Source organism: Venustampulla echinocandica (assembly GCF_003357145.1).
Source record: "Venustampulla echinocandica strain BP 5553 chromosome Unknown scaffold_2, whole genome shotgun sequence".
Lineage (NCBI taxonomy): Eukaryota > Fungi > Ascomycota > Leotiomycetes > Helotiales > Pleuroascaceae > Venustampulla > Venustampulla echinocandica.
Genome location: NW_022474207.1, coordinates 2,057,005 through 2,078,494, shown reverse-complemented (window position 1 = coordinate 2,078,494; position 21,490 = coordinate 2,057,005). Strand labels below are relative to the sequence as shown.

Below are 21,490 nucleotides of genomic sequence, written 5' to 3'. Positions count from 1 at the left end.
TTATTCTCAAACCAAAGAGACATGGTATTACACGACGGATCGTTAAAGGGTTAGCTATCGCTTATTACGCTTTCTCGGTAGCTACCACTGTACTTTTGGTAGTCTTACTAAGTTTATTTGGAAGGGGGATATGGGTTATGGGAAACAAGGAGCGTGGGACAACAATTTGATTCGGTACATAGATATATATTTCGAATTTTCCATCCTTGAGATTGATGAAAGGGATATCGTTTGGCTAGCTAGCTAAGGTATAATATAAATGCAGTAAATCAAACGTTGTCATAAGTAATTCACAGATATTCCGCTTTGCTATGTGCCTTGTATCTCAAGGTCATAAACAACAGCAGCTTTTGTCATAAGCCATCAAAACACCAGGCTCCCGTTCCCACAATGCAGTCAGAGGTGGTGTAATAGCCGGCGAAGCAACAAGTGATCCGAACATACCGAGAGTTGGGCATCAAGATAAACTAGTAGAAACATACCTGTAACGGGAAAACCTCATGATAGCAATGGGGTAAACAACAAACCCAAGGCGCCATCAAGCTGAGGCTGACGAACGACTCAGAGCCCAACCCGGTAGATATATTGAAGCCTAAGGCCAAGTAATAACACCAATAGAGTAAACCCACGCGAGCTGGAGCGCAAGATAAGCTGAGCACATCTGACAGTGAGTCAGTGACGGATGAGAAGGAAGGTCCGATGCGATGGTAAGGAGAGTGGGAGGTGGTGGGGTGTACAACATGTACAGATACGCGGCATTTTTGAAACGAGGATGCTGAGCATGAGTAGGATCGGGATGGGATGGTGGGATACGATGGGATAGTATTGCCCTGTGGATCTTAGCTGAGCGAGGATTGGAGCATGAGATATCGGGGAATTCTGTAAATGCGAGACAATACCAGGGAGGTAAGTGAACGTGCTCTACGAAAAGAAAAACCATCCCACTTCAACCCACTTCTAGAGAAAGTTACTCTGCTTCATGGCAAGTTCCAAGACCGCGATACTGATACAACAGATCGCTGACTTGGGGGCGTGGGGGAAGCGTGGGATTTACCTTGCTTGCCTTCTTGTGGAAGGTGGTCGTCGTAATGGTTGTGAGGGTTGGGGGCTCAAGATAGATTGCGGCGAAAGATAGCGCCGCATGTAATAGTTGAGCTGACTGACGTGATAAAGCAGGAGGCAGGTACTTTGCGATGTGCTGCTTGTTGATAGAGCATTATTATCGCCGTGAAGCTGCATATCACGAAGTGGCCAAGCTTCAGCTGGGGTCCGTCACCTCGAAAACAGATGCGGAAAGAAAACCTAGGAGCTGAAGGCGCAAGAATAGCGCTCCGACGTTTGATGAGTTAAACTAGCTGTTGCATTTTTACCGCACTCGGGTTCGATACCAGGCTGCTCCCACACGAGCGTGGAAGCTGAAGTTTCAACGCTGTCACTAAAACAGCCCATCGGAAACTTCCCGGACAGCGCACACAAGACCAGACTTGGACGGCAGTTTTAGGCCAAGCCACCTCCACGGCGTCGTCCCGAGTCTCCCTCTGTGGGGTTAAAAATATCTGGAAAATCTGGGGTACCGACGGTTATATGCGAGGCCTGCAGATCCGTTAAAATAAAGGTGCAAACCTAGTTTTTCTCACTTTATCAGAAATTGCAAATGTGACAAATCTAGCCATCCGAATGCTTGGGCGGAGACCGTTTGAATTTTGCCTTGGGGGAATGGGTGAGTTGGCTGAGAGCCGTCGGGGAAAGGGGAGGAGGAAGAATGCGATAGGAGGCTGGAGACGGGGAGCAGAATGGCCTCCTTATCCGTCACATTTCCATCTGCAACCGCCAGTGCCTGATTCTGTGCTACACTGGGTCGGCGACGCGTTTGATCACAGGCGCCATCATCAGGCATCCTCCGGTAATGGATAATAGATAATAGATAATAGATCATGGATAATAGGTAATTTCGTTCCCTTCCCGGCACCGTCCTGTGCTCCATATGCCTTTTATGCTATGTGGTTGTTGCGCAATGGCACAGTACCATACTTGGTGTGAAGTATGGTTTTGGCATTTGGCGACCTCGCCTCGCACTTGCTTTCATTAATAGGCCTTTCATAGCAGACTAGAAGCATTAATAACCGCCCCTTTATACCAATGACTGGGCATCGATCACTCCCGTGCCTCGTACGTACAATCACACTGAGTTTGCGCTGGCTCGCTCGTAATCTCATCTCGGGTCGGAAGCGCGGAAGGGAAGGCCCGTTCCAGTTCTGATGTGCTGTGATGTGAGGATGAGACGCTGTCATGTTGCAAACGAAACATCTCAGACCGAGGTTGTCAGGGCCCGAGGCCCTCCACGTTGAGAGGCGGAACTACGTACGCTGTTGATACCTTAAGAGGAAAACCATGGTTATAGAGATATGGGGATGCCGAGGGAAGGCTCTCCTATTTGACAGGCCGTTTGCGCACCAGGCAGCAAAGACAACCCGGATTCCGATGAGATTCGAGAGACAAACGGCCTCTCGATGGCCGGAAGAGGGAGTGTGTGTCCACTCTGAATTCTTGTTGGGCGATTAAAAATGTACTGAGGATCGGGTCCAAGTATCTCCCCGAGACAGCTGATATCTGACCATCCTCGATTCCTCTGTCCGGAAGTCCCTGGCCGCCACGCTGTCCTCCTGGTTGCAACCCATAGCACCCCACTCGGCGTAAGCCTCAGCAGCTCGCACACATTCCCCGGAATCCCCCCACGGTGGAATCGCACAGTCGACGGCCAAGGAATCTGGAAGCCTTCCCGGAAGCGCCCCTGTCATGCCGACGGCCTGCCCTTCATCGTCCCAAGGATCGAATGCTAATTCGAGGTTAGCTGGCCCGTAGTCCAAGATGGCAAGATCCTCAAATAATATCATTCCGGTCGTACTTCGTAGACACTTCCTTTTTCAGGCTCCTTAATGCCGAAAGCAAGAGCCGGCTAAGCCCTCTTTTGTGATATACTTCATAGTCGGGACGGAGGATGCTCCGTATCGTGCAGGAGGAAAGCGTTCAATCAAACCCAACGGAATAGCTAAGCCCTCCTCCTGCCTAACGGGTTGGCACTCTCTCACCGCTCAACCCGACGCAGCTCTCCGACTAGAAGCCGGATTTGGCAGTGGTTGCTTTCCTGCTTTTCTTCTTCGTCTGGCAAGTCGGAGGACGGCGATGAGCAATAATGAAAAATGATGTGATGTGGCAGATTGGAGGGCAACCAACCCAGGGAGGCGGATCCCAGAGCCGGAACCCCTACTCACCAGTCCAACAGCAACAAGGCCAGCAGGAGGGCGGGTGTTGGCGCTGCATCCCAGCCAACGCTCCAGGACTTCCGCGCATCCCACCCCCATATGTGAAGGTACCCCAGCGAGCCAAAGCCCATCCCGAGACTGTTATGATAGGGGGCTGCTCGGATACCCTACGAGAGGCTGCGGAGGACCACGTCTGTCTCCCGGACTGTCGAACAAGTGGATCTGTTCCATGGCTTCTATTTTCCAGCACCCCATGCGAGGCGACCCAGGGCTCCTCCTGGCGCTCAGGCAAGACTCAGACTCGGGTTCAAGCTCGAGCTCAGGCTCAGACCGAGACTGAGACCCAGACTCAAGATTCGTCGCCCTGAGCAACACCGACACGTCCCACATTGCAGGCTTTGCATCTGGCTCTTTGGTCCAGCGGCGGAGCGGAAACCGCGCAAGCGGCCGGAGCTGAACAGTGATACTCCAATAACTCCAGACGGGCAGTCCAACTGGGCAAGTTAAATTGGTAAGACATGTCCAGGAACGGGTAAGGGATGTTGGAAACTGGGAATGGGAATGTAAATGTGTGGGGAGAGGATGAGAATGAAGATGAGAAATGTGCGATTATGCGGGCAGGATCGATTTCCAAGGCTCTTCTGGTCCATTCTTGGTCGTGGCTTGCCTGGCCGTTTTTGTCTTTGCCAGACTGCATCCCGTTGCCCTGCTCCGGACTCAGTAATATGTAATCTGTAATCTGTATGTACCCATGGTACAGTACAGTACACGTACCCTGCCTCCCCGGCTTTTCTCCCCCATGCCGCTGTCCCATCTCCCCATGTCTTGCCATGCGTTTCGCGGTCCGAGGGATGAGCGTCTGGTTGCTGGCGCTCGTGGTGGGCCGGGATCGTGAGCCCTGCGCTGAGAGTGAGAGGTCCCGAGGAGGGAGATAAATTCATGGCCACCCCCATATCTGGCCGGCCCCTTTCTGCTTTTGCTCTGCCAGCTCTCATTCCTTATCCTACGTGTCTTACCAATCTCCGCCGACTTTTACTCGTACACATAATAAATTATCCTTGCAGTCAAACAGAAAGAGAGAAAGAAAGAAAGAACAACCTGATCGACCAACGCAACTTCTTTGCTTGTCCAACCCGTCGCCGCCACGAAAGTATATCAGTCTCCTCACCGCTCAACTTCCACACATCCTCTTCTGAATCAACCCATCACTCTCCAAATTACAAGCATCTCCACCTTGCAGGCCAGGTTAGTAACACTCCCTGTTCCTTGCCTCCATACGGAGTACTCCAAGACTCCCACGAATGATCAGCGAGGTTATATATCATTGCATTGTGCTAACTCCCTACAGTCCAGCATCCCCAAGCCCGCCGTCGACCAGTCTTCCCAGATATAACATCAAATCTGCATTCTCATCACCAGAGAAAACGACCCCTCGCTCTTCTCACAAACTATAATTCATCATGCCTTCCCAAGCAAAAACTCCCATCGCCCCCATCCCACGCCGCCGCTCTCCTATCCTCACCAACCCTACATTCGGCCAGGATATCAGCCTATCCCTCTCCATCAACCTGAACTCGAAAGCCAAGTCACCATATACTTTCATCAACCGTATGGACGAGAACGACTACAGCCCTCCAGCTCCTCCACCACCAAGCCCAGTCAACTTCCCAGCCGAGAGCTGGAACACCGCCTGCTCGGGCCGGAGATAAATATATTGGCGAGAAGTGCGAGTGATTTTTTTGGGTGGCGAAATTCTACATGTATTAGCAAGCAGAGCATTATCAGGACTGGGTTAGAAAGGGAGTTTGGCACGTGATGGCTGGACAGTACCATCGAGCATTCCGGACGGCAGGTATTCTCTCTACACGAAGAGCGGCATCCTGAGCGGCTTTTCTTTTTCTGCATAGCTCTATGGGTCGGGTGAGGGATGGCCTCACTGGTTGTTGCTTTACTCGACAGGTAGTCGGACCACCGACATGGCATCAAAGCTGGAGCATACACGGAAGGTCTGGTCGCTCACGCGCATTACAACATGGGATATGGAGTTTAAAATGAAAAGCCTGTGTGTTTCTTTGACTTTCACTACCCTCCATAGACACGAAGAGGGATAATCTCTTTTGTGTTTGTTGATTTGGCTGGCTGGGCTAAAGGCGTTCCGAATGGGTTGGGATAGAGGGACTTTGTATCTTTATTACTCCTCGGGTGCATAGGCGCCCGAGCTGGGAGCGCTCTTATTGCTGACTCTGCTATTAAATATGCTTGTTATCAGTTGATACCTCTCTACAAGTTCCCTCTCGTGTTAGTGATGTTGTGCTATACCTCGCTCTATGCCCTTCGTCTACTCTTCCCTTGTTCAATACCTCAACCCTTCACACATTGCCATCTCTAGTCAAGTTATATTCAGATCCCACAACTCGCCTTTCTTCCCTCTAGACGTTTTCCCTTTGTCCTTTTGAGCCTAAAGGTGACGACAGTCCGCCATCTTCCACCACAAACCTGCTGACTACTCTCCTATTACCGCTGTGGGGTTGGAAATAGCCACACCGAAGTCAGGTAAGATCCGCTCTTTGTTGCTTTCAAACCCAAGCTCATAGAAGACCAGATGGCAATTTATATTTTCTATGGAGAATAGAAACATTATGCCCACCAAGCGTTGAGTAGGGGAAATTATAGGGGTTTGGGCGAAACGGATGACGAGGATCAAGCAAGGAAGGGATTATTAAAGGGTTGGAAGGTTGGTTATCGGGTTTGCATCAACTAGCAGACCGAAAGCCCAGCCAGCCCAACCTTTGTCACAAATCCAGAATAACTACATTTTCTGAGAAGAGTGGTGCTTTGATTTCTGTTAAATGCAAAAAATATTTCTTGCAAAGCCGACTTTTGTATCTCTTCAGCCGTGCTCGACCGCCTTCTGCTAAGCTACTGAAAAGGCTGCGAGGTGAAGTGGCAATAGTTTTCGGAAGTCCAAAATCCCTAAATGGCAATGCGGATAAGCTTAAGCCTCGGTCTAAAGGTGAGCATCTCTTATATCTTCTGCCATCTCAATGTAAATATACAATTCGGAGGACTCCTGGTTTCGGATACCTAGTGCAAAAGTGTATAATGAAGTAGTAATGATACAGGGGAATAACTTACAATTATACTTCACCCCTGTAAGCTTAACTCTGCTACCATGTAGAAGGCGATAGGACCGAAAAGCGAGGAAGATAGCGGGGACGAGGAAGTAAAATCGAGTACACCGTTTTCCGATCATGCCTCCTATTCTGAGGATCCTGAATACCCCCATCTGGGACGGCGGAGGGATGTGGGGGATGGTGCATGAAAAGGAGAGAAGGTGCTTTATACATGAATAATATTTTCCTCGATGAGGTGAAGTGTTGAAAACCCATACTTAGTACGAAGTACATAGACGCTTATTTCAGGATTAAATCGAAGGGTTGACTCGGGATATCGGTCTTGATATTTGATTTTAAGTATGCATGGAATATGAGATTGGGAGATTGATTAGAAATCTATCTACTTCAACAAAGAATGAATTAGAATCGAATTAGATGTGGCAGTAAGTTTCCTGCTTGGACTGCCACATATTAAGAAAGCCCAACCTTCTTCCATGTTAACTACTTTTCAAGAGTTCTCTCTACAGAGTTTCTCAATCCTGGAGTTTAATTTAATTAAGTGGTGGTAAGCCATTGTTACTATGACCTACGATGCCATGGCCCTCCCATTTCTCTAGATTTCCTCTCTCGCGCTTTCTTGTCCTTGGGATGGAATTAAAACGTAGATTAAACTAACTGTAAATATGGGACCAAGGTGTTGAGAAATGCAGTGACTAGTCCTCTGTGCCACTAAGAAGCTAGCTAAATCAATACAGTTCAATGTGTCTATCGAACTCAACTAAGTGTGAAAAAGGAAGCTCATATGTCCAGAGAACTCTACTAACCAAGGAATCAATAATCCAGGGCGATAAGGAGGGATCTCTAAAATTTTATAGGGGCCTTGTTGAGAAACTTTAAGGTAGCCCGAACTCTTCTTGTAAAGATTGAATGTTTTATCCCATGTGCTAGGGAGTGTGGTGATCGTCTCTCGATTATGTCACTGTGTCACTTGCCCCACTCACTTTCAGGAGCTTGACCCGAGCCGAGGTCCCATTTTGTCTCGGCAATGAGAATCCGGGGTAAATGTACGTCGATGAGTTCCCTATTTCCACATACAAGCTATCAACAAAGTACAAAATCGTCCTCATCGCTACGTCCGAACCTACCGATTACTTGCTTCTCGACCTAATTTTTACATTTCGTTGTCTAGAAAAGGACACCTTCACCATGGCGCCAAACAAGCAGCAGGAAGTCATTCTCTATCATTATAGCTACTCGCCTTTTGCCAAGAGGTAAGGTCCCAGCTATATGTTTTGATATTATGATAAGAAAGTTGCTGATGAGTGCAATGATAGGGTAGTATGGTATTTGAATCTTCGAGCAATTCCATACACACAATGCGTCAGTACCTAAATACTTGTTTAACACCCATTTACTCCCCAAGACTTACCTGTTATATATAGGCCCAACCGCCCGTAATGCCACGTCCGGACGTATCAGCGATCGGCACCAATTACCGCCGGATCCCTATCATGTCCATCGGGCGAGACATCTACAACGACACCCGGCTCATAATCCAAAAGCTCGAGACCTTCTACCCGGCGTCGCCCACTCACCCACCCCTTTCTAGCAACCCTGCTCAAGAAAAGCTCCTCGAAGGATGGGTGATCGACGGCGGACTATTCGCCCGAGGCAGCCAATTGCTACCGACGGACTTGCCGCTGTTGAAGGATGAGAAGTTCAAGAAGGACAGAGAACAGATGTCAGGACGCAGCTGGAACCAGGAAGATTTAGAGCGAGCTCGGCCGGAATCGCTGGTTTATATGCGGGAGCAATTTAAGTTTGTTGAGGAGCAGATTCTGGCCGATGGGCGGGATTGGGTATTGGGGAGTGGGAAGGGGCCGGGTTTGGCTGATATCGAAGGTGCGTCTAACCCAGCACAATACAGAGTTGATGTCTAGGAAGATTCACGAAGATTTTGGTTTCATTCGCTGATGAACGGATGTATAGCGGTCTGGGTATTCTACTGGCTCGTCGACCTCCCAGGAGCTCTGCCAGCAAACCTCATCTCTGCGCAACAATTCCCCAAGACATTCGCGTGGATCAAACGTTTCGACGCCGCCGTCAAAGCCGCAGCTAAAAAAGAGGGGAAGCCAAAAACTATCAAAGGTCCTGAGGCCTTGGATATTGTCTCCAGGTCGGAGTTTGCGGAGGCAGAAGCGCTGGTTGATAGCAGTGACCCTACGGGGCTGAAGAAGGGCCAGGAGATTCGGGTCTGGCCAACTGACTCGGGCTTCTCGCATAAGGATAGTGGGAAGTTGGTCGGACTTGATGGTAAGGAGATTGTGATTGAGAAGAAGAATAAGAGCGGGAAGACGGTGAGGGTTCATGCGCCTAGACACGGATTTAGGGTGGCTGGTGCTGGGGCGGACTCTAAACTTTGATTTAGAGTTTTAGAGTTTTAAAGTTTGCAATGGGGTGTTGTGTTGAGGATTAAAATTAGCCTTCGATTTTATTGTGCATATTGAGCCTTTGTAGGAATTCGAGGTGTACTTCCAGTTCTTGCTAAGCCACGTCATATGAAGTACTACCCGTACTTAATAGGAGCTCGTCCCAAGTTCGTCCCAAGTTCCAGCCTAGGACCTGGCGCATGCACATGTATACCTTAGGTGTTCACTGTACTTGGTACGATCTTTATTAGCACTTGTATATTATTATAACAGTACTTCGTATGGTGATGGTAATTGCCAGTCACGAGAAGAGAAAGAATGCTCTGTAATCAACTGTTTACTCTGTAGAGGCAAAGAGGGGAACCCGAACAGGAAGGGGCAGCCAGCGAGCACCGGCTCTTTCGAGTCTGGCGCCACCCAATGCTTGCAAATCGCGTGATGCGCGCGCGGCCATTGGCTGGGTGATGGATCCGGAGTGGGTTGGGGGCTCCACGTACGGAGTTTATTCTTTCTGCTCTTTCGTATTAATAAGACGTCGCCAGTCCCGTGTCGTCATCTGGCTGCGTCATTCTCTCTCCCTTCATCCTCACACAACACGCAGACACTCAACACTGGGCACCCCCAAAAAGAGTTCTGTTCCAGCGCTGCTAGACACAACCGCAGAGCCTCATCCTGGGCTGCCTCTCGTCCATCTCTCTCTCGTCCTGTGCTTGATTGAAAGTACCCAGCCCAATTGCGACGCCGAGTGTTGTGGATTGGCGTGCAGAAGAACCTAGGAGCTTTTCTCGTCAACCCCATCGCTGTCGCTGTCGCTGTCTCGGAAAGGCCACTCGCACACCACACGACGTCACCATCAATTCCTCCCAGCGCGCCCACCCCTCAAAGTCCGCGGTACTGTACGCTATTAACTATCAAAGAGCGATAGCATAGCTGGACTCGGCCATCCCCAATACCGCATCCCGTCATATCTCCCACAACTCTCCCTCGTTGCTGCGACGATCGACGCTCGCTCGCTGCCAGTGACTCGCAAGTGCGCCAGTACTCACCGCGCTGAAGGCATTGATCTCCTTTGCGACTTTGCATCTCTCGCCGTCAAGGGGTGGATGAGCGTTGCCACCTCTCTGCAGCAGTTTCTTTCTTCCGCCACCCTCACCTCATCTCACCCCATCCCCATTCTCGACGGCAGTCCTCGCGCTCCACATAAATCATCGACCCTCGAAGAACAAGCGCGATCCTCGACAATCCCTCCGGGTGAAGGCGAAGAAGGGACACACTCGCTCGAGTCTCCCGGCGGGTTGGAGGTGTGAAAAGAGCGATCGGTCGTCTCAGACGGTCTTGGAACGCAGGTATGTATGTGGTGGTGCAAGAAGAAAAAAAGTGGTTGGGGTGCTGCCCTTCCAAGAAATCGAATTAACGAGTTTCCTAGAAGACGCCCCCGTACTGTGCTGTGACCTCATAACCGCCCTCGAAGTCTGACGTCTTGTTTTCTCCTTCAACCACACTTGTACAATTGTACCGCGAACTACCATAGCTGTGTCAGTAACTCAGCACGAACCGGCATCACCCCCATAACACGCACCCCCCGGTCCCAGGCTCCCAGGCACTGTCGCTGTCACTGGCACTGGCACTGGCTGGCACCCCGCTGCCCTCGTCTCTAACGACCAACGTCATCGTTATCGTGTCCGCAGACACCACCACCGCCCTCAAACATATCCCTCCACCCCCCGAATCCCGTTCCCCATCATGGCCACTTCATCGCCGGAAGCTGCGAAGAAGGGTGATACTAAGTCTCCCGTACAGTCCACACCAGACCCTCCGCCGCCATCAAGTACAGGTAAGGGAGCCGCCCTTTTATCATCATATTGTTATGCGTTGCCACTTCGTTAGATGGCAGTACTCCCTTGCAGTTACATCGTCGCCGCCCATCGTCATTGTTACTGTCACTGTCGCATCGTCGTGTCTTACCTATCACTTGATGCTATGTCTCGCGTAAGGGCGCCGAGTCCGATGCGACAGCCAATGTCCACTACGATCGCAAGTCAATGACGGTCGTCAAGACTTACCGTTCGCTCCGTGTCTCTTATCTCTTCTATCCCGTCATGCTCAAGACATACAATGCTAACGTCTGTTTTAAACGTCCAGCTCCCGACCCGAAGCAGGGAGAGGCACCCAAGCAGGAAACATCCAATGCGGACCCCCTCGGGCCTCCTCCTAAACCTGCCGTGGCGCAACCAGTCCCAAACACCCCCGACTACTTCTCCGTCAACCACAGCCTCATCCAAAACGAAACAAATCCCTTCGAAGCCTCCTTTGCCTTTGGTAGCGGTTCGAATGGTGGAGGTGCGCAAACACCTGGCGGCACGACACTTCCATCTGTCGCTTCGCTGACTTCACCGGCGGGTATACTGGGCACCGGGGCGACGCCGAACTTTTGGGGTGGCCTCCGTTCAGGCCCCCTAAGTCCCGCGATGCTATCAGGTCCTCAGAAAGGGGACGACTACTTTAGTGACGGGCATCACCTTCGAGGCGGATTCCCCACGCCAAATGAATCGGGCCTCCGATCTGGCCTCACTCCAGGTGGCAGTGGATCTATGTTCCCTGAGCCAAGTCCCAATTCACAAGCACTGTTCAGTCAACTCGCAAGTGGAGGCGCTACTCCTACCACACTAGACTTCCACCGAACTGCCATGGCGGCCGCGGCTTCTCAGAAGAGAGACACCGGCCAAGCTCAACAGAGCGTCACATCTCAACCGCAAGATATTACGACTAATGGCCTCGACGTTAAGCCTCCGGTAACGGGCCAGTTTGATCAACACGATGCCAATGACGCAGCCAATGGACTCTTCCTACTCGCTCAAGCCCGCAACGGCCCTCAACCAACAAATCATTACGCTAGAGCACCTCAGATGCCTGTACATGCTCATCCTGCTCCAGCCATGCCGGCGGCTCCAAGTCAACCCCCCAACGCGTCGCCACATATGGCAAACCGGCATAACGGTTCCATAAGTACTACTTCTGGTCGAGGTGTAAGCGAGATCAGCGCCGGTTTCTCTGATGATAATGAGCAACAGAATAAACCCAAGACCCGGGGACGGGGAAAGAGGGCCGCGACTCAATCACAAACAAACGGTCGGCGGAAGGCCGATGAAGCTCCATCAAAAGCTCCAGCAAATAAGAAGGCGAAAGGTAATAATGGAAATGCTATGGAGTCAGAGCCTCATTCTGAAGAGGAACCGGATATGAGCAAAGACGAATATAATGCCAACGGCAAGAAGATGACTGATGAGGAGAAACGGAAGAACTTTCTAGAAAGGAATAGGTAAGTTTCATATCCCTTTTATCGTTACATAAACTAACCTCGAATCAGGGTTGCCGCATTAAAGTGTAGACAGCGCAAGAAACAGTGGCTTGCAAATCTACAACAGAAGGTTGAGCTCTTTAGTACTGAGAACGACCAGCTCAGCCAACAAATCTCCCAGCTACGGGAAGAGATCGTCAACCTGAAGACCATTCTCATTGCCCACAAGGACTGCCCCGTGTCTCAGCAACAAGGCCTCGGAGGCATGGGCATGCAACAGTTCATCGATGGATATGGCGGCCAGATCAACCCGTACGGCATGGCTGCGGCTATGGGAGGTCAACAGGTCATGGCCGCTGGCCAAGGCCTACAAGACAGACGGTTTCCATAACATCTTATTATTCTTGTACCATATGGGTTCTGAAACTAGGCCGGGCCTCAAAAGCGTTTATCGGAGTACAAGGAAATGAAGGTTCTAGGAGGATATATTGAGGAGTTATCGATGGGCTACATTACTGCTACATCGAACCGCCATCTACGCTTTGCCGCGTTCTAACGGCATCGGCATCCCATTATGGACCAAGGAAATGGTGGCATCTAAAGTACTTTGCATCTCTCGAATGGTTTGAGCGTGGAAATTGCTACGATATCGGGTCGATTTTCACTTTAGCTGCTGGGCTAGCGTTATGAGCATGAGCATGATCATCTGGCATACTGGCTACGGCGTTTTAGTAAGGGCGGTTGGCTCAGTATTACGGCGCAACCTATCACTACGCTCTACCCGCCCTCTCCCCATTCATTCCCTTTGCACCCTTCACAGTGTTTGCTTGCTACTCTTAGCATCGTTACCAATTATGAATGGGTGGGCTACGTCTAGGATTCTGTATATAAAAGCTTCGGGGAGGTGAAGGCGCAGCGTAAGCTCGCGCGCACATACACTTGTGGACGTTAACCCTGGCGCATTGGCAACCGGTGGTTAATGAAAGGCGTTGTGGTTAATATCTGGATGAATGAATTTTTTTTTAGCTTTTGATGAATATGGGGATGAACTGCTGGTTGATGGACAGGCGTGTGTAAGATGGAATATTATACAAACCAGGCAACAGTGGTTAAGATTACAATTAACAGTGGAATAAATAAAAGATTTAAAATATCGATGAGGCATTTAGGGGTTGAGATGATGGTGAGAGATGATGTTAGTGTTGCGAGAGCCTATAGATAGATGTCTATAACTGTGAAGCAAGACGTCACGCTTTGCTTCACAAGAACAAAAAGTAATAAAAAAGCCTTTAAAATAAATAACATCCGGCTTCTAGTCTTGTTCAACAAACACCAACGAGCAGTGAAGGAGATCGTGGTTGGTTAAGGGATAATACGTTGAGGGTAATGAAGAGGTCCACAAAAGGTTCACAACGTCACGGAAAGCAACCGTTGCGGAGTAGTTACTAATAAGGAGATATTACTAATAATACTGCTTCCCCTTCCACTTCCACTTCCTTGCCCAACGCCAACTCAACCCCGGTCCCAGATTCGCCTAGGCACGCTAACCTGGCTGGTGAGAAACCGCAAGGATCCCGACAACGCGACTCCCAAGGCTTTCACTTTCACATTTCAGCCTCCAAACCAAAACCCACCACCTCCACGCATTCTGCTTCTCGACCCAGCTTCATCGGTGTGCAGGCCATCACACCATTCAGACTGTTCATCGCCCCCCGATAATCGAGTCTCCCACCCCTATAACATTCGTTTGCCGCGGGCGGTACAATATCCCCGTTTAGAACGCCACTCCTGCATGATCCATCTCAGAACGAGTCCTTCGATCTCCCCAACGCCCATCCGTCAACCCGTCGCATCGAGAACGACTGCACGCACACTTCCTCAACATGGGACACCGCCACAGGAAGGACTTGGCTGCGAGTCGAAGGCGGGTTGAGGATGAGGGGGATGAGGAGGGTGTTTTGGATGTTGGTTCGGATAATGACGATTCGTTGAGCGAGGGATCCATAATCAGTGAAGGGGGCGAGCTGCCAGAGGGCGACGAGGTCGTCAATATCAATATGCCCTCTACTGGGCCTCTAGAGGTCGAAAGGCCTAATGGGAGTAGGACGAGAAACACAAATGCTGAGCTGGCAACGTCAACCAATGGTATCTCAACATGTTCCAAGAACCCTCATACGAATGGCACTAGCGATATGGACATGATGTTGAACGGGCTGAGGATCTCAGATTCCGCCGGTGTTGCAACGGAAGTTGAATATGAGGATCTTACTGTGGATACGGACATCCGAGACGAGGTGCCATCACCAGCTGTGGTGAACTCCACGGCTCAGATGGACCAGGCACCGGAGCAGCCATACGAGCGCCGGCGAAGGGAACATGAGGAGTACAAGAAGAAACGGGATGCCGACCCAGCATTCGTCCCGAACCGGGGAGCGTTCTTCATGCATGACCACCGACATTCTGGGCCTGCGGCAAACGGATTCCGGCCGTTTGGGAGAGGTCGAGGGCGAGGGCGGCCTGGTGTTGGGCCGTATCCACATGCAAGGTATTTACTGGCCTGCTATCCTATTGTAACATTTATATACTAATGCGGCCTCAGCTATATGTCCCAGCCTTTTGAACCGACCGATGCTCCTTGGGCTCACGACATGCACCAAGTAATAAGTGAGCCGGATAATCGACGTCTTCCTGCACCAAACCAACCGAATGGCTCTTACAATTTACCCTCACGAGTACCTGTAGGCGCTTCAGCATCCACACCCCCTAATAGAGCATTGTCGACAACGAAACATATTGGCAATGTGCAAATTAGGGTGTTGTTGTCAACGATGGAAAAGCCGATTGTGTTCCCTGGAGTGCCAGTCAAGCAATACACTCGCCTTCCAGATCACCGACCTCCTATGCGTCGAGACAAGCCAGTCCGCATATCGATTCCTGACCACCCGCCACGATATATATTTCCTGCCATCGACAGATCTTTTATCTTCATACCGCGAGCTATGCGGCCTAACCAACAAGGTTTTGGCGGACGGGGTAGAGGTCCAAGGTCCGCATTTGGTTCGATTGGCGGGTACTCGAGACGCACGAGCGTGTTTGGCGGTAGCGCATATGGTAGTGCTTATAGCCCTAGTGTTGCTATGAGCCGTCGGTCATCACTTGCTCGGGAGGTCAACAGAGACAGCATTATATCTCCGAATGGGTCGAGGCCGATTGTCAAGTTACCACCCTCCAGTCAACCAGTGCAACCGCCCCTTCCATCTGCTGAAAGTGAACCCCAAGGTTCTGCTCAACCGCCTGCGACCATTGACGACTTACCTCGACCGCAAACCTATCCGCTCCCTCAAAAGCCTACGTTCCGCGAAAACCGTCCTAATCCGATTCCTATGCATCAGCCTCGGCCCCAGAAGACTGTATCAGTTGCTGATATCGAGTCACCTGCGAGATTATCATTCAACCCTCCACAACAACATCAGCAGCCGTTCCACCATCAAGTCCCTATGCAAGTCAATGGCAACGGCTACCCTCAAGATGCCTCACTACATTCTCGAAACCCTTCATACCCTAGTCAAGCTTCGACCGGCACACCATTGTCGCAGATCCCAGAACGAGCTATCCATGCGCAGCCATTCCAACCAAACCCTTATCAGCGGCAATCACAGAACTTCTATCCTCAACCATACCAAACAATGGCACCACAACAGGGGTATTATTACCCTCAACCCTTTAACCCCGCCATGGCTCCTGCCGCAGGTGCAGCCCCCTTCATCCCGTCACAGCAGCCACAGCTCCAGCAGCAGCCCCCGCAAGAAGCATCATTCTCCCAACCTTCTCAACAAGGCGACGCGGCAGCATCTCAAAATCTAGTGGCACAAGAGGTCAACGGCATGGTCTATTATTACGACGCGGCGCAGGCCCCAGCCGTCACAACGTTCCCGTCGTACCAACAACCTCCGTCGTACCCGATGCAGCAAGTTGGTGGAGTCGTTGGTATGGGTGGAATGATGACGCCGAGTCCGGATGGGTTCTATTACCCCCACGCTCCCCCGCAGGGCGTTGTTTACTATCAGCAATGAATAGTATCAGCGCGCCTAGGGGATTGTCTGGCGGGGAAGAGGAATATTGTTATATTTTAGTTTTTAATGGCAGTCCGTGTTTTCAGCGATCGGTCCCCACCTCTTGTCTGGGCTTGGGCAATTTCGGATTGGTTTGGATTGGGATTTTCTTTTCAATCTTTGTGTGTTGAGCGTTTTTGTTGCTGTTACAAAATTCCTTGCTCTTCTTTTTCATCTGCTGTTGCACAGACAGACACACCATTCTTCTGTCCCCTGCCCGAAAAAGATGCATATATGTTTTTTGTCGATTTATAATAAAGATGTGGGATATCTGGGTTTTTCCTAAAAAATAAAGCCTTCTGCTCTCTCCTATCTGCATCTCCTCGTTGTTTGTTGTTTAGGGTACGGCCGATTTTCTGCTGCAACCTGGAGAGAGGGTTATTGCATCATATGTTTACTTTATTATTAGTACTACCAGTAGTTCCATAGCAATTGTGGGTGATTGCATCATGATCTCGCCTTTCTTTTTTGAGGGCCAGTTTGTGCTGTGCGAATGCTATGTTGTGTTCTGTGCGAAATTCTTTTGTTGTGTTTTTTTTTTGTTTAAAGAAAGCGCAAGAGATGAGGGATGCATGTGCAGCCGGTCAGTCGGTTGAGCTGGCATGGAGAGGGGGGAGAGTGGGGAGGGAATGTGTGGATTGATTCAGCATAGGTGGTGGTAGATTAGTAGGTAGTATTAGTGAGTGGTTAAATATGAAGAAAATATGGACTGGAATTGCTGGGTGAATTAATTGTGAGTGTGAATGTGAATGTGTCTATGATTAGATTGCGGGTACAGTATGTTATCGTGCCATGCTTGTTAGGTACCTATATATTTGTGAGATGTGTCGTCATTAGGTGAGACTCTAATACCCCAGTCGTTGTCTGGTTGTAGGCAGCCCTCTTCCCTTTATTATTGCGCGCAGCAGTTAGAAAGTCGTGCGATTGAGTGGTTGTGGTTCCAAGGCATCTATTATATTATACGATGTGTACGAAACACTGGATACATTGCATCGCGGAAGACACCAGTCGTGTTTCATATGCCTAATTAGGTAGCGATGAGTGAATGGACTCCAAGGAGAGTGCTTATATGATATAAGAAGGTCAAGTGCATGAGTTCGGGTGTATAGGGATGTTGCCACTATAAGGTGTGCTTATAAATGCGAAGTTTAAGTGTTGGTAGTATGATTCCCTTGTTTGACTGCAATGTTGGTGTTCAGTCAACAATGGAGACACACACAAGAGATAGGGGGCATTAACACGTCGAAGCTGTACAGTAAGTATAAGAAGCAGAAATGAGCCTGCAAATATATATATATATAATCCACTCTCTCTTCCTCCTATGCTATCCGCTCAGAGCATCGTCTTATTTATTATTTATTTCTGATCCGCCTCGTGACCCCCGGATGATCCGCTTGCATCGAGGCTTCCGCTTCACCTTCACCTTCACCGATCATTTGCCGCGCCTCTCGCCTCTCGCCTCTCACCGACTGACTGGGAACCTGCAGCACCAGACAATAATACAATACGAGTACCGGTACGTAGGTGGGTAGGTAGGTAAGCATAGGTACGCATGCCTACGTACAGACAGCACAATAGATCCCCTACCTAGAACCCGCCACTTCGCATACAGGACTCGACGTATGCAAACGGGGGATTATTAGCCGTCGAGAGTTGCGTCGGTGTCTGTGTCTTGTTCTCCCTCTAGGCGTTCTTGTCTTGCGTTGCGTTGCGTTGCGTAGCCCTCCGCAGCCTATCGACCGTCCTGTTGGTCGCTTATCGCCTGAGCTCCAGGCATCTCCGACCTCTCTCGCCCTCTACCTCTCCCCTCTTCTACACCTCCACCTCCAACTCCAACTCCAACTCCAACTCCTACTCCTCCTCATCCTCCTCCTTCAAACATCAAACATCATCCACCGTCTCCGTCCAGGCTCTGGGCACCGTCTTGACCAGTCCCAGGAACCGCTCCGGTTCCCTCGCTCGACCACTTCGACCTGCTGAGCAGATCACCCACCGCTAGCCGCTCGCCAGCTTGTACTACGACAACGTCACCCTCCTGAGCGTCGTGAGCTGACTGCCACCCTCATAGCCCGTGGTCCAACAGCCATGGCATCAGCTACCGCACCCAGTCCGGACACTCTGGTGACTTTGAAGGTCAATCTTGACGGCGCCAACCGTCGATTCAAGCTCCCTCTTCGTGATCTTGGGGCCTTCTCCCTCCCCGACAAGGTATGCTCTGATCTCCCTTCTGTCCTAGCTTGGCTGTGGTCGCCGAGGCTCCCAGCCTGACATCATGACACCACCGACCCATTCCTATCATCATCTACTTGGATGGACATCCAGAGTTAATCGGTTTCTGTTATGTGTAGCTTCGGTTCCTCCTCTCCATCCCAGCTACCTCCGAAGTCGTCTTCGAGCGGTATTCCGATAGTGCTGCATCCTTCGTCGTCCTCGACCCAAACAATGCTTCCGTCTATAAGCAACTCTATCGTGCTGCGAAGGCGAAGCTGAAGCTCCGCATCAGAGTGACCGTTAAGGATAAGGAGCATGAGCATGTCGTCCCCAAGCCAGCTACTGTCGAGGACGAGGAGCCCATCCCAGTCAGCCCCGTCAGCCCTGTCGATGTTCTGGCATCCTTCCAAGACGCCGTCGAGCCCACGCCCGAACCCGCTCCACAGCAACCAGCAACATCTGCTGTGAACTACTCCCAGCAGGCTGGATCTGTCGCCGATATCCAACGTGGTTTGGAGGAACTCCTCATCAACAAGCCCAGTGTCAGCGCCGACCAAGCTCAGTCTATCACTGAATGTTTCCAGAGAGATCTGGACGAGTTGCTTGGAAAGCAATCTAATTTCAGCACCAAGTGTGCTGCTAGCTCAGCCTCAGCCTCATCGAAGGCGGCCTGTCCTTACATCCAACGCCACGGAGACGTCTCACCGAAGGCTCCGACTCCAAACCATGAGATCCCCGTGACCCGAGGAACCGCTGCTCGCGATAAGTGGTTTGCGGAGCTAGCTAGTGTATCACAGGAGCGTCAGAATGCTCTCCGCAGCTATTCCAACGGCTATATCAATGCGCCGTCCCCCACTGTCAGCGTCTTCTCGGTGTATTGCAATCACTGCGGTGGTGCCATTCCAGATGAGCACTATCACTGCAGCACCTGCGATGACGGCGACTTTGACCTGTGTCAGGGCTGTGTTGATAATGGTGTGTTATGTGGCGGCGAGGAGCACTGGATGATTAAGCGTTTCGTGAAGAATGGAAAGGTCATTAACAGCACGACCCAAACCATTGCACCAAAGCCAAAGGCTCTCTTCTCCGACTCCAAGGCCACTACCCTCGTGGCTCCGGAAGAGGCTAAGATCGTTACAGCTACTCGCACCTGTAACTCATGTATCGAAGGTAAGCTAGCGAGAGATTGGTGGGCTGAGCATCCTGCTAATTCAATGTAGAACTCTCCGAGGAGAACTTCGTTACTTGCACTACCTGCGATGATTTTGATCTCTGCCTCTCCTGCCATGTCAAGCTGGATCATGGCCATCACCCGAAGCACGCATTCACCCCCGCAGTTGAGGAAGCTCAGCTCGGCCTGATGTGCCAGACACTGCTTGCTCCAGGTCGCAACGTCGGCCACAATGCAGTTTGTGATGGGTGTGACAAGGTATGCCGATGCTCTACACTTTCTGCTGCTCCTTATCTAATTATCAATAGTACATCTACGGTGTTCGCCACAAGTGCCTCGACTGCCCTGACTGGGACTTCTGCTCCACCTGCTTGCCAAATGCCACCTTCATCCATCCCAGTCACAGATTTGTGCCCATCTATGAGCCCCTCAGTGACCACAATACCACGTCACGAATTTATGGCTACAAGGCCCGCCATCACGGCATTTATTGCGATGGGCCTCTTTGCAATTCCGGCAATGGCGTTCATTCTTACATTCGGGGTGACCGCTACAAGTGCGCTGTCTGCCATGACACCGACTTCTGTGCTAACTGCGAGGCCAACCCATCCAACCCTCACAATAAGACTCATCCTCTCATCAAATTCAAGACTCCTGTTCGCAATGTGAGCGTCACTACTATGGGAGATCATGAGGATGGCAAGCCACTGCCGGTTATGGGAGATCGTCGCCTCCGCACGACATCCAAGGCTACCGAGACTACACCAACCACATCAACTAATGCTGCGACTCAAGTCCAGACTGTTGCTGATCTCAAGCCAGTTGAGCCAGTCAAGGCTGAGGAAGCTCATGAGGTTGAGGCAGAACCCCAGACTGAGAAGGTCAAGGAGCTGCCTACAAAGCGTGGCGATGAAGACTTGGTTGCTTACTTTGTCCGTGATGTGATTGCTGATGGCACCATCCTCCCACCCAACTGTGTCTTCGAGCAAACTTGGTATCTCCGCAATGGTGGCACCACTTCTTGGCCAGCTGGGTGCTGCGTGAAGTTTGTTGGCGGAGACAATATGTGTGCAGTTGATCCTGAACATCCAGCGAGTGTCCATGAGCTTGTTTCCGCTGCTGAGAGTACTACGTGCTACACTGAAGTTGCTCCTGGACAGGAGGTTAGCTTCACCGTCTTGATGAGAACCCCAGATCGTGATGGTAACTTCATCTCCTACTGGCGCCTCACCGGCCCGGATGGTTATAAATTCGGTCACAGATTGTGGTGTGATGTCAACGTGAAGGTGCCAGTCATCAAGAAGGAGGATCTCAAGAAGGAAGACGTCATTGAGCCTGAAGTTGAGAAACCTGAGGGCAGCCAAATGATATTCCCAAAGCTTGAGAAGGAGTCTCCAGCCACCAGCATCCACCAAGAGGCCCCGGCTGCTGCTTCAGCTGCCCGAGAAGTCATTGATGAGTTTGAGGATTTCGTCGAAGAGTCGCTCTCAGATGAGACAGACGATGGTTTCTTGACCGATGAGGAATACGATATCCTCGATGCCAGCGACGAGGAATACCTCGCTGAGCAGGGAAAGGCCGTCAAGAAATAGATATAGCACTGCAAAAACATATACTATCGCATACGAACTTGCGAGCAAAGGAAGGGAGGGATAAGGCAAGGCGTAAGATTGACAACACAAATTCTGGATAGCGGGGATACGAAACCGGAATATGGGTGGTGCCTAGGGGTTTTACGGTGGCTTTTCTTCGTTGGGCTTTTGCGATTTGGCTTATGTGTTATTTTGTCTGTGAATCAGGAATACGGAAAGGAATGTTTGTGCGTAATTCGCCAGCTTATGTCTATTCGCTTTGCTATTTTTATGACAAAACTCTACTTATTACTTACCT

The 21,490-nt window shown here is 50.6% G+C and overlaps 5 protein-coding genes across 5 annotated transcripts; all 5 read left to right on the top strand.

The window, feature by feature from the left end:
* Positions 1 to 3,193: 3,193 nt before the first annotated feature.
* On the top strand, positions 3,194 to 3,631 carry BP5553_05041 (uncharacterized protein; the record flags this gene model as incomplete). Its single annotated transcript, XM_032013664.1, has 1 exon — positions 3,194 to 3,631. The coding sequence occupies one exon, from the start codon at positions 3,194 to 3,196 to the stop codon at positions 3,629 to 3,631; it is 438 nt and encodes a 145-aa protein (XP_031870264.1).
* Positions 3,632 to 4,723: 1,092 nt separating this feature from the next.
* Positions 4,724 to 4,972, top strand: BP5553_05040 (Uncharacterized protein; the record flags this gene model as incomplete). Its single annotated transcript, XM_032013663.1, has 1 exon — positions 4,724 to 4,972. The coding sequence occupies one exon, from the start codon at positions 4,724 to 4,726 to the stop codon at positions 4,970 to 4,972; it is 249 nt and encodes an 82-aa protein (XP_031870263.1).
* A 2,613-nt stretch (positions 4,973 to 7,585) lies between these two features.
* Positions 7,586 to 12,497, top strand: BP5553_05039 (uncharacterized protein; the record flags this gene model as incomplete). The annotated part of the gene is made up of 9 exons (XM_032013662.1): positions 7,586 to 7,650; positions 7,714 to 7,759; positions 7,822 to 8,281; positions 8,369 to 8,769; positions 9,726 to 10,102; positions 10,401 to 10,642; positions 10,716 to 10,747; positions 10,803 to 12,127; positions 12,176 to 12,497. 9 exons carry the CDS (start codon positions 7,586 to 7,588, stop codon positions 12,495 to 12,497), a joined length of 3,270 nt encoding a protein of 1,089 aa, XP_031870262.1.
* Positions 12,498 to 13,989: 1,492 nt separating this feature from the next.
* BP5553_05038 (Uncharacterized protein) lies at positions 13,990 to 16,179 on the top strand (the record flags this gene model as incomplete). The annotated part of the gene is made up of 2 exons (XM_032013661.1): positions 13,990 to 14,651; positions 14,706 to 16,179. The coding sequence occupies 2 exons, from the start codon at positions 13,990 to 13,992 to the stop codon at positions 16,177 to 16,179; spliced, it is 2,136 nt and encodes a 711-aa protein (XP_031870261.1).
* Positions 16,180 to 18,303: 2,124 nt separating this feature from the next.
* On the top strand, positions 18,304 to 21,192 carry BP5553_05037 (uncharacterized protein; the record flags this gene model as incomplete). Its single annotated transcript, XM_032013660.1, has 4 exons — positions 18,304 to 18,426; positions 18,567 to 19,599; positions 19,650 to 19,858; positions 19,909 to 21,192. 4 exons carry the CDS (start codon positions 18,304 to 18,306, stop codon positions 21,190 to 21,192), a joined length of 2,649 nt encoding a protein of 882 aa, XP_031870260.1.
* Between the last annotated feature and the right edge of the window lie 298 nt (positions 21,193 to 21,490).